The sequence below is a fragment of the Wyeomyia smithii genome, chromosome 3 (assembly GCF_029784165.1).
Source record: "Wyeomyia smithii strain HCP4-BCI-WySm-NY-G18 chromosome 3, ASM2978416v1, whole genome shotgun sequence".
Classification (NCBI taxonomy): Eukaryota; Metazoa; Arthropoda; class Insecta; order Diptera; family Culicidae; genus Wyeomyia; species Wyeomyia smithii.
Window position 1 is genome coordinate 240,878,146 of NC_073696.1, and position 13,505 is coordinate 240,891,650.

At 41.2% G+C, this 13,505-nt stretch overlaps 1 protein-coding gene across 1 annotated transcript; it reads left to right on the forward strand.

The window, feature by feature from the left end:
* Nucleotides 1–10,308: 10,308 nt before the first annotated feature.
* On the forward strand, nt 10,309–11,598 carry LOC129730012 (uncharacterized). Its single transcript, XM_055688960.1, has one exon. The coding sequence runs from the start codon at nt 11,013–11,015 to the stop codon at nt 11,550–11,552; it is 540 nt and encodes a 179-aa protein (XP_055544935.1). The 5' UTR covers nt 10,309–11,012; the 3' UTR covers nt 11,553–11,598.
* The last annotated feature ends 1,907 nt before the right edge of the window (nt 11,599–13,505 follow it).

Here is a 13,505-nt window from a genome sequence, read left to right on the forward strand (position 1 = left end):
CATTTGCTTTCAATACTGAAGTTTCTGTAAAAGTTTGCTGTTTTCTCGCTTGTAGCGATGGAGAGTGATTCACAAACAATAGAGAGTCTCAGGCCTCTGCCATAGTGAACGCCAACGCGAGCGATCGGGCGAGATTTTTGCCGTAGGTTAATGAACAGCTCTACTTACGGCTGTTCATTAACCTACGGCAAGAATCTCGCCCGATCGCTCGCGTTGGCATTCAGCATGGCAAAGGGCCTCAGTCAACAATTTTTATTCGCCTAGAAGATGTCTTCTAATTTAAAAATATGCATATTTTATCCCATTGCGTCGGAAACAAATTGAGTACCTTTTACCCCTTTTCCTCTCGAATCTTCAGCACAACAGAAACTTTCAGTGTTGGAGATCGTTCAGTGAGGTTTATATAGCTGAGGAGGTAGCGTGGGAAAAGTTTTAATTTCAATTAAAAACATAGATTTTACGAAACAAGATTCGTGTAACGCCAAAAAAAAGTTAGTTTTTTGAAAACATAATAATAACTTCAATGCTTGCAGAAAAGAATTAATGCTAGCGCTATCAATTTTCAAATACAAAGTGTTTAAAAGAAGAAAAATGGCGGGTGCCGTTCCGATGGATTTACCGAACTCATCGACTGAGTTTTCAATATTTTTGAAAAATAAAATTCATGAAAAATCCAACTAATTTACCGAAGCTAGCGTATGGAAGCGTTTAATTGACATCTTATTTTATTTATTTATGATCGGTTTCAGAGGAAAATATTTAATAAAAATAAAGCTATGCATGTATGAATATATTTTTGAAATTTTTCAGAAAAATAATAAAATTATTATGAAAAACAGGTTTTTTAAGAGTATTTAATGAGCAATTAATTATTTTGACCATTCTACAACAGTTCATTGGTTGGAAATGCTGTTTTTGACAATTGTTCTGCTAACTTTTTCTTAAGCTAGCAGAACAATATTTTAGAAAAAATACTGTAAGCATTTCATTGACATCTTATTATATCTAAAGATTCGTGATTGGTTTCAGAGAAAAATATTTTGAAAAAATTAAGCTATGCATTCATGAATATATTTTATTTTTTTTAGAAAAATCAATAAAATTATCATGAACAACAGTTTTTTCAAGAGCATTCAATGTGCATTAAATTAGGATAATGTATCATGATTCGACCAATTTAGACTATTTTCAAGGTACATCGCTTTTCATGTCACATTTTTACCATTGATATAACATGTAATCATAAATAATATATATTTATCAGAAAAATCTATCGGTCTAGTTTACAAAAATAACAATTTATAGCAAATCTGACGTAAATTCATTTAAATATATCGTTTTTCCTGACCATAGAATTTGTATCATGATCGGACCAGGGTGAATCATGATCGGACTAAAAAATGTATCATAATCGGATCAGTGTGCTTCTGAGACTGCAAACGATTTTCCGCTTCGCGTGCTGGGCTTTACATGCACGGTGTTTGGCTTGGGCTTGATAAATTAGATATTTTTTCGTGATTCTCAAATTATTGCCGAACATTTTTCAAATTATTGCGAAAACGTTATGAATTATATTTGAGCTTCCAATACGGCAAATTTGCTCATTCAATTTGTGGGTGTTTTTTCGCTTGCAGTTTTGTTTTACCGATAGCTCAGTCCATCAGCATAATTTTGAGAAACGATGTATGACCAACTTGTAGTCCCCAAGTAGTACTACAAATTTCCGATTATTGCAATGCTCCAACTTTTATACCTGAAGTGTGATATTCAGCCAATAGTACTTGTTACGGGGACAATTGCATAAACTGTGCCTTTCGTCATCAGTCGAAAAAGTGAGACTCAAAGCGGTCAATTTGAGACACTACTTCCCTAAGTCCGATTGAGTTGAAATTTTGTATGAGGACATTTTTCGGAGAGACGATACTTTTAAGCCTTATCGCTAAATGAAATTCAAAGATTAGTTTCCTTTGCCGCAGCTCAAAAAGTGGTTAGTTTCAAAGAGAGTCTTGTTACTGAAAAATAACTTTGATATACCTATTATCATTAAATCACAAATCAATCAATTTTTAAACCTTTCTAACCTTCGTAAAATCATTTTACCGTTCAAAATAGTCGTGGAAAAAATCCACGCAAAACGTCACATATAAATTTTTTATTTTAATTTATCACTCTCTCGTAAACTGATCGAAAATTCGCGGGAAAAAGTACTTTCTAAATAAGGATGACGCTGAGTTATATTTTCCCTATTTAAAGCATAGTGGGCTATGTATAGTAAAGTTTTAAATGGTTTTGCTTTAGTTTGCGAACCTTACGTCGTTTTAGAGAGGTTTTATTCTATAAAAAATAAGCTTCATCATTCATATTCAGTTCCAATCAATTAAACGTGAAATCCTTCATTGGATATATCAAGCATAAGCAAAGTAAAACTGTGATGTCTCAGAAGTAGGCTGGTCCGATCATGATACAAAACAGGCTTTCGCGTTTCACCAATAATTGAAACTCTATAGCAAATATTTCATATGAAAAGTGTTCCTATATTGAATTTAAATGTTACAGAAGCATATTACTGGAAAATATACTGCAATCTTTAAATATTCGATTCAAAAATCACTGCTTGAAAACAAGACTTGGTAACAGTTGTAAGGGCAAATTGTGCTCGAAAATAGACCGTTTTTTAAAACTTTTTTAATAATAGTAATACTTAAGTAATCTAAATGAAACCTTCTGAACATCATCAGAAGAAGTTTTTTGATAATGCGGGTACATATTTGATACAGTTTTTTATTCAATAGTTAAGAAATCTCGCATATAAAAAATGGTCCGATCATGGTACATTTTCTGACTGGTCCGATCATGATACAACACCCTACTTTGACCATTCTACAGCAGTTTACTGGCTGGCAATAATGTATTTGACAATTGTTCTGCTAATTTTTGTACTCGAGCTAGCAGAACAATATTTTGCTTGGATAACAGTATTTTTTTAAATCAATAAAATTATCATGAAAATCCGTTTTTAAGTACATTTAGGCTGATACAAATTTTGAATAGTTTTTATGTCCACGGTTATTAGAGTAAGTGAAGGGGAGGGCAAAAAAATAAATAACACTGAGAAGAAAAAAAGGAATAGCTTTCATAAAAAATTGTGTGCAAGTTTCGACGTTTGTAACTTGCATGCAAAAGTGTGTTGAAAAATATCGCATTACACTTTCACTGTCACTGGACTTGTTTGTTGCTAAGTTAAGGTGAAACGGCATTGTGGCCTTTTCCTATACAATTTTGAGGTTAGAGTTCTTTTTACTTCTGTATTTTGATCGTAAAAAATTCGGCTTCCACTGAATAAACAGCACTCAAATTGCTACTTCAGGCATGCAACAGTTGTGAAAACAATTGATCAAAGTTTCATGTACGTAGTCTGCATAAACCAAGAAAAAATTAGATTGCAAAATTCGAGTTGATCGCGACCACGTCCCGTTTCACCTTAAGCATATACGCTGTCGAAAAGTCAATAATATTAACAAAACGACTTGAACTTTTTTTTTCTTCCCCTTCGAATTTTCAACATTTTTGAAGGGAGCGTGACATAAAATGAAAATGAAATTTGTATCGGCCTTAATGAGAATAAAATTATTTTGACCATTTTAGAACTGTTTGTTGGCTTAAAACGCTATTTTGGTATATTGTTCTATTTTCTTAAGCTAGCAGAACAGAGCATTTTTCAAAGAAATGACGGAGCATTGAATTCGGCGATATGGCATTTAATGAGCATCGAATGAGCACTAAATTTTCATGCTTTTAACTGTTTGTTCTGCTGACTTTGTACTTCCAGACAGGCTTCCGAAAAAGACTGTACACTAAAGTAGCTTTTTACGCGGGGGATACGTGCCGCGTAAAAAAAACCGCGTAAATTCCGGAATCCGCCTAAAAAATAACCGCGTAAATTCCGGAATCCGCGTAAAAAACCGCGTAAATTCCGGAATCCGCGTAAAAAAACCGCGTAAATTCCGGAATCTGCGTAAAAAAACCGCATAAATTCCGGAATCCGCGTAAAAAAAGCCGCGTAAAAAAACCGCGTAAAAAGCGACCTTAGTGTATATCCATGACAGCATGTTTTCAACTAATTCGGCTGTCATTGAATTGCACAGCTCTCCCTGCTCCATGTGCGCTCGGTACATAAACCGACAGCACACACATGCAGTGCCAAACGGGCTGTGATTTTTCATCTCCATATTCTTCTAAGCTATCGCTAATGATAACCTATAATCACATTCTGTGCCGAACACGCATCAGTACTGGACGTGTTTGGTGATCGGTCCGATAGAGTATAAAACAAAAGACGTGTGAACAAGTGTTGGCATTGTTTGCCTGGTCGAGTGAAATAAATCCGGGTTCAAGGTCGTGCCTTTGTGCAACTGTTTCGCATCGTGACTGCCAGCTGGTGCGTAAGCCGATTTGGCTGCTGGCTGGATTGTGCTACAGCAGTGGACGAGACACAAACGAGGAAAAAGAAGAAGCCATCAGTGTCAGCGAGTTGTATCGCTGTGTGGAGTGATCTCACACCTGGCTCGCTGCTGGTGGCTGTTTGGTGCTGCTGTATTGGTGCTGCTGGCTGTAACGGCTGCTACTTCGAACGATCGGACAACCAACCTTACTGGAAGGGAGAAATAAAAAGGTACGTGTTCTTGTCAGCGCTAGTGCGCTAAACATAGCGCGATGGATGTAGATCCCTCGCCTCCCGCGCCACCATCCCCGAACCCCTCTGACCCTGACCCTTCTGTTACCCCCTCCCCTGTTCATTCTTCAGTCCCCCCTCGCCCCAGGCTTTACCCAGACGGAGCCCAGGGCAGCTATACTGTTTATTTTCGGCCAAAGGCAGGACCGAAATCGAAAAAGTTGAACCTCTTGCAGATTTCTAAAGACCTGACGAAGGAGTACAAGGGCGTGACCGAAATTTCCAAGGTCCGGCCTAACAAGCTCCGTGTCGTGGTCGGTAACCTGAAAGAGGCCAACGATATAGCTTGCTCTGAGCTCTTCACACGCGAGTATCGCGTTTACATACCCGCACGAGACGTGGAGATCGACGGTGTCATAACCGATTCGAGTCTGTCCGTCGAGTGTATACTGCAAAGTGCCAAAGGGTGCTTTAAGAACAAAACGTGTCCCGAAGTAAAGGTGCTCGACTGCAAGCAATTGCGGTCAGCATCGATCATCGGTGGCAAAACAGTATACACTCCGTCAGACTCGTTTCGAGTTACGTTCGCCGGGTCTGCACTACCAAGCCACGTCTCGATCCACCGGGTTCGTCTCCCTGTGAGGCTCTACGTGCCCCGCGTCATGAACTGCCTGAATTGCAAGCAGTTAGGCCATACAGCCGCCTACTGCTGCAATAAGGCACGTTGTGGCAAGTGTGGGGAGTCTCATGCGGAAGATTCTTGCAGTGTTAACGCTGAAAAGTGTATTCACTGCGGAGAAAATCTGCATGAGCTCTCGACATGTGCGGTGTACATGCAGCGCAGGGATAAAATAAAACGGTCTCTCAAAGAGCGTTCAAAGCGTTCCTACGCTGACATGCTGAAGAAGACCGTTACCACTTCTCCCGTTACTTCGAACCCCTTCGATCTGTTGTCCTCTGATGAAACCGATTCTGACGATTCACCAGCGGGAGCATCTTACGCCAATCCTGGGGAGTCTAGAAAGAGGAAAAATATTTCCTCTCCTAAACTTCCCAGAAAAGGTCCTAAGATTTCTCAAAGTGAAATGAAAGTTACAAACAAACCAAACAGTGCTGCGGAAAAACCGAAGCAAACTCCTCCTGGGCTGGCAAATTTAAAGTCCCAGAAGGAGTTCCCAGCACTGCCAGGAACATCTAAAACCCCAGTTGCTCCTTTTACACTCCCAGTTGATGAAACAAACCCTGGATTAGTGAAATTTTCTGACATTGTGGACTGGATTTTTGAAACTTTCAATGTACCCGATCCAATTAAAATTTTTCTTACAGCATTCCTCCCAACAGTTAGATCATTTTTGAAGCAGTTGACTGCCCAATGGCCTCTCCTTGCAGCGATTGTATCCTTCGATGCCTAGTTCAACTGCGTATATGAAGGATTCTATCTCTGTCTTACAGTGGAATTGTAGAAGTATTTTACCAAAAATTGATTCGTTTAAAGTTTTGATAAATAAAAACAAATGCGATGCATTTTCCCTTTGTGAAACTTGGCTTACTTCAAATGTTGATCTCAACTTCCATGATTTTAATATTATTCGCCTTGATCGAGACACCCCATATGGAGGAGTACTTTTAGGGATTAAAAAGTGCTATTCTTTTTATCGTATTAACCTCCCCTCGATTCCAGGCATCGAAGTTGTCGCATGTCAAATGACAATACAAGGTAAAGAGCTTTGTATTGCCTCAATATATATTCCCCCCAGAGCACAGGTTGGGCAACGGCTGCTCTTTGATTTAATAGAACTTCTTCCCTCGCCACGTTTGATTTTGGGAGACTTCAACTCTCATGGCGTGGCTTGGGGTTCCCCATACAATGATAACCGCTCCTCTTTAATCTATAACCTTTGCGATGACTTCGACATGACTATTTTAAACAACGGTGAAATGACACGTATCCCGAAACCTCCAGCGCGCCCAAGCGCTTTGGATCTATCCTTATGTTCGACGTCGCTACGGTTGGATTGCACATGGAAGGTAATCCTCGATCCTCACGGTAGCGACCATCTACCTATTCTTATTTCAATTACTAACGGGTCAACTCGCATGCGACCAATTGACATTCCGTATGACCTCACACGAAATGTCGATTGGAAGTTATACGAGGAAATGATTTCAAAAGCGGTCGAGTCGATTCAACATCATTCACCACTTGAAGAATACAACCTCCTCGCGGGCTTGATTCTCGACGCCGCGTTGCAAGCCCAAACGAAGAAATATCCCGGCGTAACAATCAAAGAACGGCCTCCCACTCCGTGGTGGGACCAAGAGTGCTCCGATGTCTACACGCAAAGATCCGACGCGTTTAAGGCCTACCAGACGGGAGGTATACCTGGCGACTATTTACGGTATTCGGAGCTTGATACCAAGCTTAAAAGCTTGGCTAAAGCAAAAAAACGTGGATATTGGCGTCGGTTCGTGAACGAGACGTCGAGGGAGACATCGATGAGCACTCTTTGGAACACAGCCCGAAGAATGCGGAATCGCGTAACGGTCAACGAAAGCGAGGAGTCTTCAAGTAGGTGGATATTTGATTTTGCCAGGAAAGTATGTCCGGACTCTGTTCCTGAGCAAAATATTGTTCGCGATGCGTCTCCGGGCCACGACGCGATAGAATCACCTTTTACGATGGCAGAATTTTCAGTTGCCCTCCTGTCCTGTAACAATAACGCGCCTGGATTAGATAGAATCAAATTCAACTTGTTGAAGAATCTACCCGGCAATGCCAAGAGGCGCTTGTTGAACTTGTTCAATAAGTTCCTGGAGCAAAACATTGTACCGCAGGATTGGAGGCAAGTGAAGGTGATCGCCATCCAAAAACCAGGGAAACCAGCTTCTGATCACAACTCTTATAGGCCGATTGCAATGCTATCCTGTATCCGGAAATTGATGGAAAAAATGATACTCCGTCGTTTAGACCACTGGGTCGAATCAAATGGTCTACTATCAGAAACTCAATTTGGCTTCCGCCGTGCCAAAGGGACGAATGATTGTCTTGCGTTGCTTTCAACAGATATTCAGCTGGCGTATGCTCGTAAAGAACAAATGGCATCTGCGTTCTTGGACATTAAGGGGGCTTTTGATTCCGTTTCTATTGACATTCTTTCGGGTAAACTTCACCGACAAGGATTTTCTCCAATTTTGAACAATTTTTTGCACAATTTGTTGTCCGAAAAGCACATGCATTTTACGCATGGCGATTTGGCAACTTTTCGCATTAGCTACATGGGTCTTCCCCAGGGCTCATGTTTAAGCCCCCTTCTTTACAACTTTTATGTAAATGACATCGACGAATGTCTGGCAAATTCATGCACGATAAGACAACTTGCAGACGACAGTGTAATCTCTGTTACAGGAGCCAAAGCTGCCGATTTGCAAGGACCATTGCAAGATACCTTGGACAATTTGTCTGCTTGGGCTTTACAGCTAGGTATCGAATTCTCTCCGGAGAAGACTGAGATAGTAGTTTTTTCTAGGAAGCATGAACCTGCTCAGCTTCAAACACAATTAATGGGTAAAACGATTTCTCAGGTTTTGGTACACAAATATCTTGGTGTCTGGTTCGACTCTAAAGGCACCTGGGGTTGTCACGTGAGGTATCTGATGAAAAAATGTCAACAAAGAGTGAATTTTCTTCGTACAATAACCGGACAATGGTAGGGAGCCCATCCAGGAGACATTATAAGACTTTACCAAACAACGATATTGTCTGTTATTGAGTACGGGTGTTTCTGCTTCCGCTCCGCAGCAAACACACATTTGATCAAACTGGAGCGAATACAATATCGTTGTTTGCGTATCGCCTTAGGTTGCATGCAGTCGACCCATACGATGAGTTTGGAGGTTTTAGCTGGAGTACTACCATTGAAAAACCGCTTCTGGAGCCTGTCTTCTCGTATTCTAATCAAATGTGAGGTCTTGAACCGTCCCGTGATTGAAAATTTTGAAAGGTTAATCGAACTTAATTCTCAAACCCGTTTTATGACATTGTATTTCAATCACATGTCCCAAAATATTAACCCTTCTTCGAATATTCCAAATCGTGTCGACTTATCAAATACTTCTGATTCTACTGTGTTTTTCGATACATCCATGATAGAAGAAACTCGTGGAATCCCGGATCATTTACGCGTGCAGCAGATCCCTAAAATTTTTTCCAATAAATATCGAAACATCAACTGCGACAATATGTACTACACTGACGGATCACTTCTTGATGGGTCCACTGGCTTCGGTATCTTCAATAACAATTTAACCGTCTCCCATAAGCTCGATAATCCTGCTTCTGTTTGCGTCGCAGAATTAGCTGCAATTCAGTACACCCTAGGGATTATCGAAAAAATGCCCACGGACCATTATTTCATCTTTACGGACAGTCTCAGTTCCATTGAGGCTCTCCGATCGATGAAAGATGTTAAGCACTCTCCGTATTTCCTGGGGAAAATACGGGAACATCTGAGTGCTTTATCCGAAAAATCTACTCAGATTACCTTAGCGTGGGTCCCTTCTCACTGCTCGATACCGGGTAATGAGAAAGCGGACTCTTTGGCTAAGGTGGGCGCAACAAACGGTGATATTTATGAAAGACCAATTGCCTTTAATGAATTTTTCGCACTTGTACGTCAGAATACGATCATCAGTTGGCAAAATGCTTGGACCAGAGGGGAATTGGGAAGGTGGTTACATTCCATAATCCCCAAAGTATCGACGAACCCGTGGTTCAAGGGGTTGGATGTAGGTCGGGATTTCATTTGCGTGATGTCCCGGCTTATGTCCAATCACTATAGATTTGACGCGCTCCTCCGTCGTGTTGGGCTCGGGGAAAGTGGTATCTGTGCCTGTGGAGAAGGTTATCACGACATAGAGCATGTGGTTTGGTCATGCCCTGTACACCGTGACGCCAGGTCTAAATTAATAGCTTCCCTGCAGGCCGAGGGTAGACAGCCGGCTGTTCCTGTTCGTGATGTCTTGGCGAGCCGTGACCTATCCTACATGTCCCTTATATACGTTTTCCTGAAATCCATCCACGCCCCAGTCTAGTCCCGTTCCCCTCCGTCTACACCCAACAAAACGACAAGAACACGTTTGAACCTTAAGCACAAAACCAGCAACCAGACCCCGCACAATAGAACCAGGTCCCAAGGACTACGAGCCTCTGTCCCAACTCACGACATCGTGGCTCAGCAGAACGAATCCATACATGCCATTCGACGATTATCAGACGACCATTGAACAACAAAACACTGATTGGAAATCCCATGCTAGTTTTAAGTTAGACTTAATTTCAGCTCGTAGTCGGCAGCGAGGATAAAAAATTTGCTTTAGTTTTTGGGTCATCAGATATAATTGGCGCCGTTAAACATTAAATTGTATTTGTGCCGTGTCAAATAAATGTTATGTGAAGAAAAAAAAAACCTATAATCATCGACACCTTCGTCACGAATCCGAGCGGGATGTCAGGTGATTATAATTCATGAAATTAAAACCGATGTTATAATGAATGCGAGATGGTGCGAAACACGTTTTATTCTCTACATGGAGAATAATATCAACAATGGAAACACATATGAAAGGGTTTGCTCTGTATTCATTTTGGCACCGGTTTAAGAAAAACGAGAAACGAAAAAGTGCGAGTCGATGACAGCCGCAACCGATCAGCAGGCTGTCAACGGCGCAAGCCAAGCCAACGGGACATCCTCAAAATAAACAAACTAGGCTGTCATGTCCGAACGAACAAAATACATGCCCAAGAATTGGCCCTGACACAAGTAAAAGAGTTTTTTCAAGACTGTTCGTACCTACGCGATTTCTCATATGCAACTGTCAATTTATGTGTGGAAACAAAGCAAACATATTTCCTTCCTTCACTTTCGCAAGCAAAAACCAAATCAATATCAACAGAGTCGTCAGGGCCATTGAGCTGTGGTGTGCAAAACAAGAAAGTTTCGTTACCTTGTGTGAGCTGTGGCTGTATGTGAGCTCTCATGAATAGCTTATTCATGAGCCTGTTAGAGTAATAGAGAGAAAAGTCATCAGTATAGTGTCGCTCCACAGTCTTTTTACGAAGCCTGCTTCGAAGCAACGCTGTCGTGCGGGTGAAAATGTGTGCTAGGGATCGGCATGAGAATACTCATGCATGTGTGGTAGTACAAACGAATGCTCACGTGTGAATAGAACAGGTTAAAAGAGCGCGAGCTTTGCAACACTGAGCGCATATCAGCCTCTAGTACGCGAGCATAAACACGGTCCTTTTCACAAACAACTACCATTCGTCATCTGTTTCTTAACCATGGTGGTCGGTACAGCGCAGTTGAACAGAGTTCTATCCGAATGTGGCTTCGTCCCAGTTGCAGGGGATGTGCTGTCGGAAATCGTTCACCAAATCAACAACTCCGTTAGCACTACCAACGAGGCTGCGATGTTCCTTGCTCAATTGATGCATGAGAGTGGAGGCTTCAGGTACCGGGAAGAAATAAGTCGCGGAGCAGGACAACCCTACGGTTCCTACTATGGCCGAGGGTACATCCAGCTTACCTGGCGTGAGAACTACGCAGCGGCATCGAGCTATCTTTTCGGAGACGACAGACTGGTACACAGTCCGGATTTAGTGTCTGCGAACCCGCACATGAGCATGCTTGTATCGGTTTGGTATTGGGAGACGAGAGTGCGGCCACAAGCTGCACCATTTAGGAATTTCTATTGCACAACTAAAGCCATAAACGGCGGAATCGAGAATAGTCCTAACCATCCATCTGCAAAAAGACGGTACAGTTTCTACTGTACTGCAGCTAGAGTCTTGGGTGTTGTCAACCTTGCGAGCGAGGCATAGGTTAGCTTGTAGGCACATTACAGATTAGTTATTATCATGAATTAAACGTGCTATTAAAAAATCGTTGTCGTTCAATTTGAAGCATGATGACAGTCAGAGTTTAGTTACAACTTTACCTTTATTTTTTTCTTCAAATGTTATCAAGTTCATACACAAAAAAGAGTAAAAAGTTCTCTACAATTAAGTTTTGGCAGTTTTTTCGAAGCCAAGTGCGTGCACAAAGTTCTGTTAAAATCCACTCGGAATCGGTCGATCGGTTGTTAGATATGTGAAACGATCGTAGGTATATTTGTTTTCCGAATCCAGAAGAAACGAATGATACATAACAATCACTGCTGATAACGCGTGTCAGCTGTGCGCAGAACACGATCCTTCTCAGAATCGTCTGCTATTTGCGGTTCGGTTCTTAACCATAATCGTTAGTAGTGAGCAATTGAATTGAACACTGGAATAATATCCCTCCGGGAGCTCATCGGAAGTCGTTAAGCAAACCAACGAATCTTTCAAAGGCTGCAACGAAGCGGCGAGGTTCATCGCTCATCTGATCTATCTGAGCAACGGCTTCCGCAACCGGGAAGAAATTGATGGAGCAGCTAAGTCCTGCGCTCCCTACTATCCGACTTACCTAGCGATAGAACTACGCGGCGGCATCGAGGAACCTTTTCGGAGATAATAGGCTAGTGAACGACTCGGCCTTAGTGTCAAAAAGCGTGGAAACGAGCATGATGATGGTATCGGTTTGGCAAGAGTTGGACCACGAGCTGCACCATTTAGAAATTTCTATCTCACGACTAGACGACTAAATGGTGGAATCGAAAGTAGTCCCAACGACCTATTCGCAAAAACTAAAAAGACGGTACAAATACCTTGCTAATGAGGCATAATTGCCTTTGTATGCACATTATTTTTATCATGAATCGTTCAAGGTACAAACATTTGTTTCCGTCAACCCTCTAGTGCCCAATACCGCCATTTGGCGGGCTTCAGTCGAAGTTTTGCAAAGCTTCAATATGTACTTAAAAAGTGTTTATATTGATTCATAGTGATTTTACCGAAGCCCATTTAGAAATTAACTTGGGCACTAGAGGGTTAAACTTAAACATGATGACAGTCAACATTTAGTTATTAGAGTGGGACGTAGTTATATGAAAACAATGAAACTTGATAGCACAAAGTCAGAATCAAGTTCTTGTTGTTCCATTTGATATCCGAAACAAGCTCAAATTTATCGGAACTCGGAAGTCGATTGGTTTTGTCTCCGTTTGGCGAATTGCATTTCAAATTTGTGAGAAAATTGTATCGGAAAACACACTTTTTTGCATCTACCTTTCTAGAGAACTAGGAATAGCTTGAATCAAACGTTTCATGACTTCAAAATGAGGGTTTTTGATGCTCAGCAATTTTTCTAAAACTACTACAGAGTTAGGAGGTCCCTAAAAATACTATAACTGTTCAAAGTTTCATATGTCGAAGTGAATGTTGAAAATAATTTTTTTGCCAATACTATTAGCGTACTGGAACCAGTAGGATATCCATTATTCTAGGCGTATTCAGGATCTATAACATGTTACAGATGTTAAAAACACACTTTTTTTTACACTGTTTATTATTATTCAATGCAAGGTTTGTTATCTTTCGGATGCTAAGTTTCTAACTCCCAAAACACTAGCGGCAATAAGGTAGTAACTATATCGTTTTTCCACCGATGAATGATAGGAACTCTCGACCAGTGCACCGTCTATGGCTTTGGTTGTAAGATAAAAATTTCTAAAAGGCTTAGCTCGAGGCCGTACTCTCGTCTTCCAATACCAAACCGATACAAGCATACTCATATGCGGGTTTGCTGACACCAAATCAGGATACTTCACTAGTCTGTTGTCTCCGAAAAGGTCGCTCGATGCCGCTGCGTAGTTCTCGCGCCAGGTGAGCTGAATATATCCTCGGCCATAGTAG

What these genes read in the sequence shown, in the direction of transcription:
- LOC129730012 (XM_055688960.1), top strand. Translation starts at nt 11,013, where the DNA reads ATGGTGGTCGGTACAGCGCAGTTGAACAGAGTTCTATCCGAATGTGGC.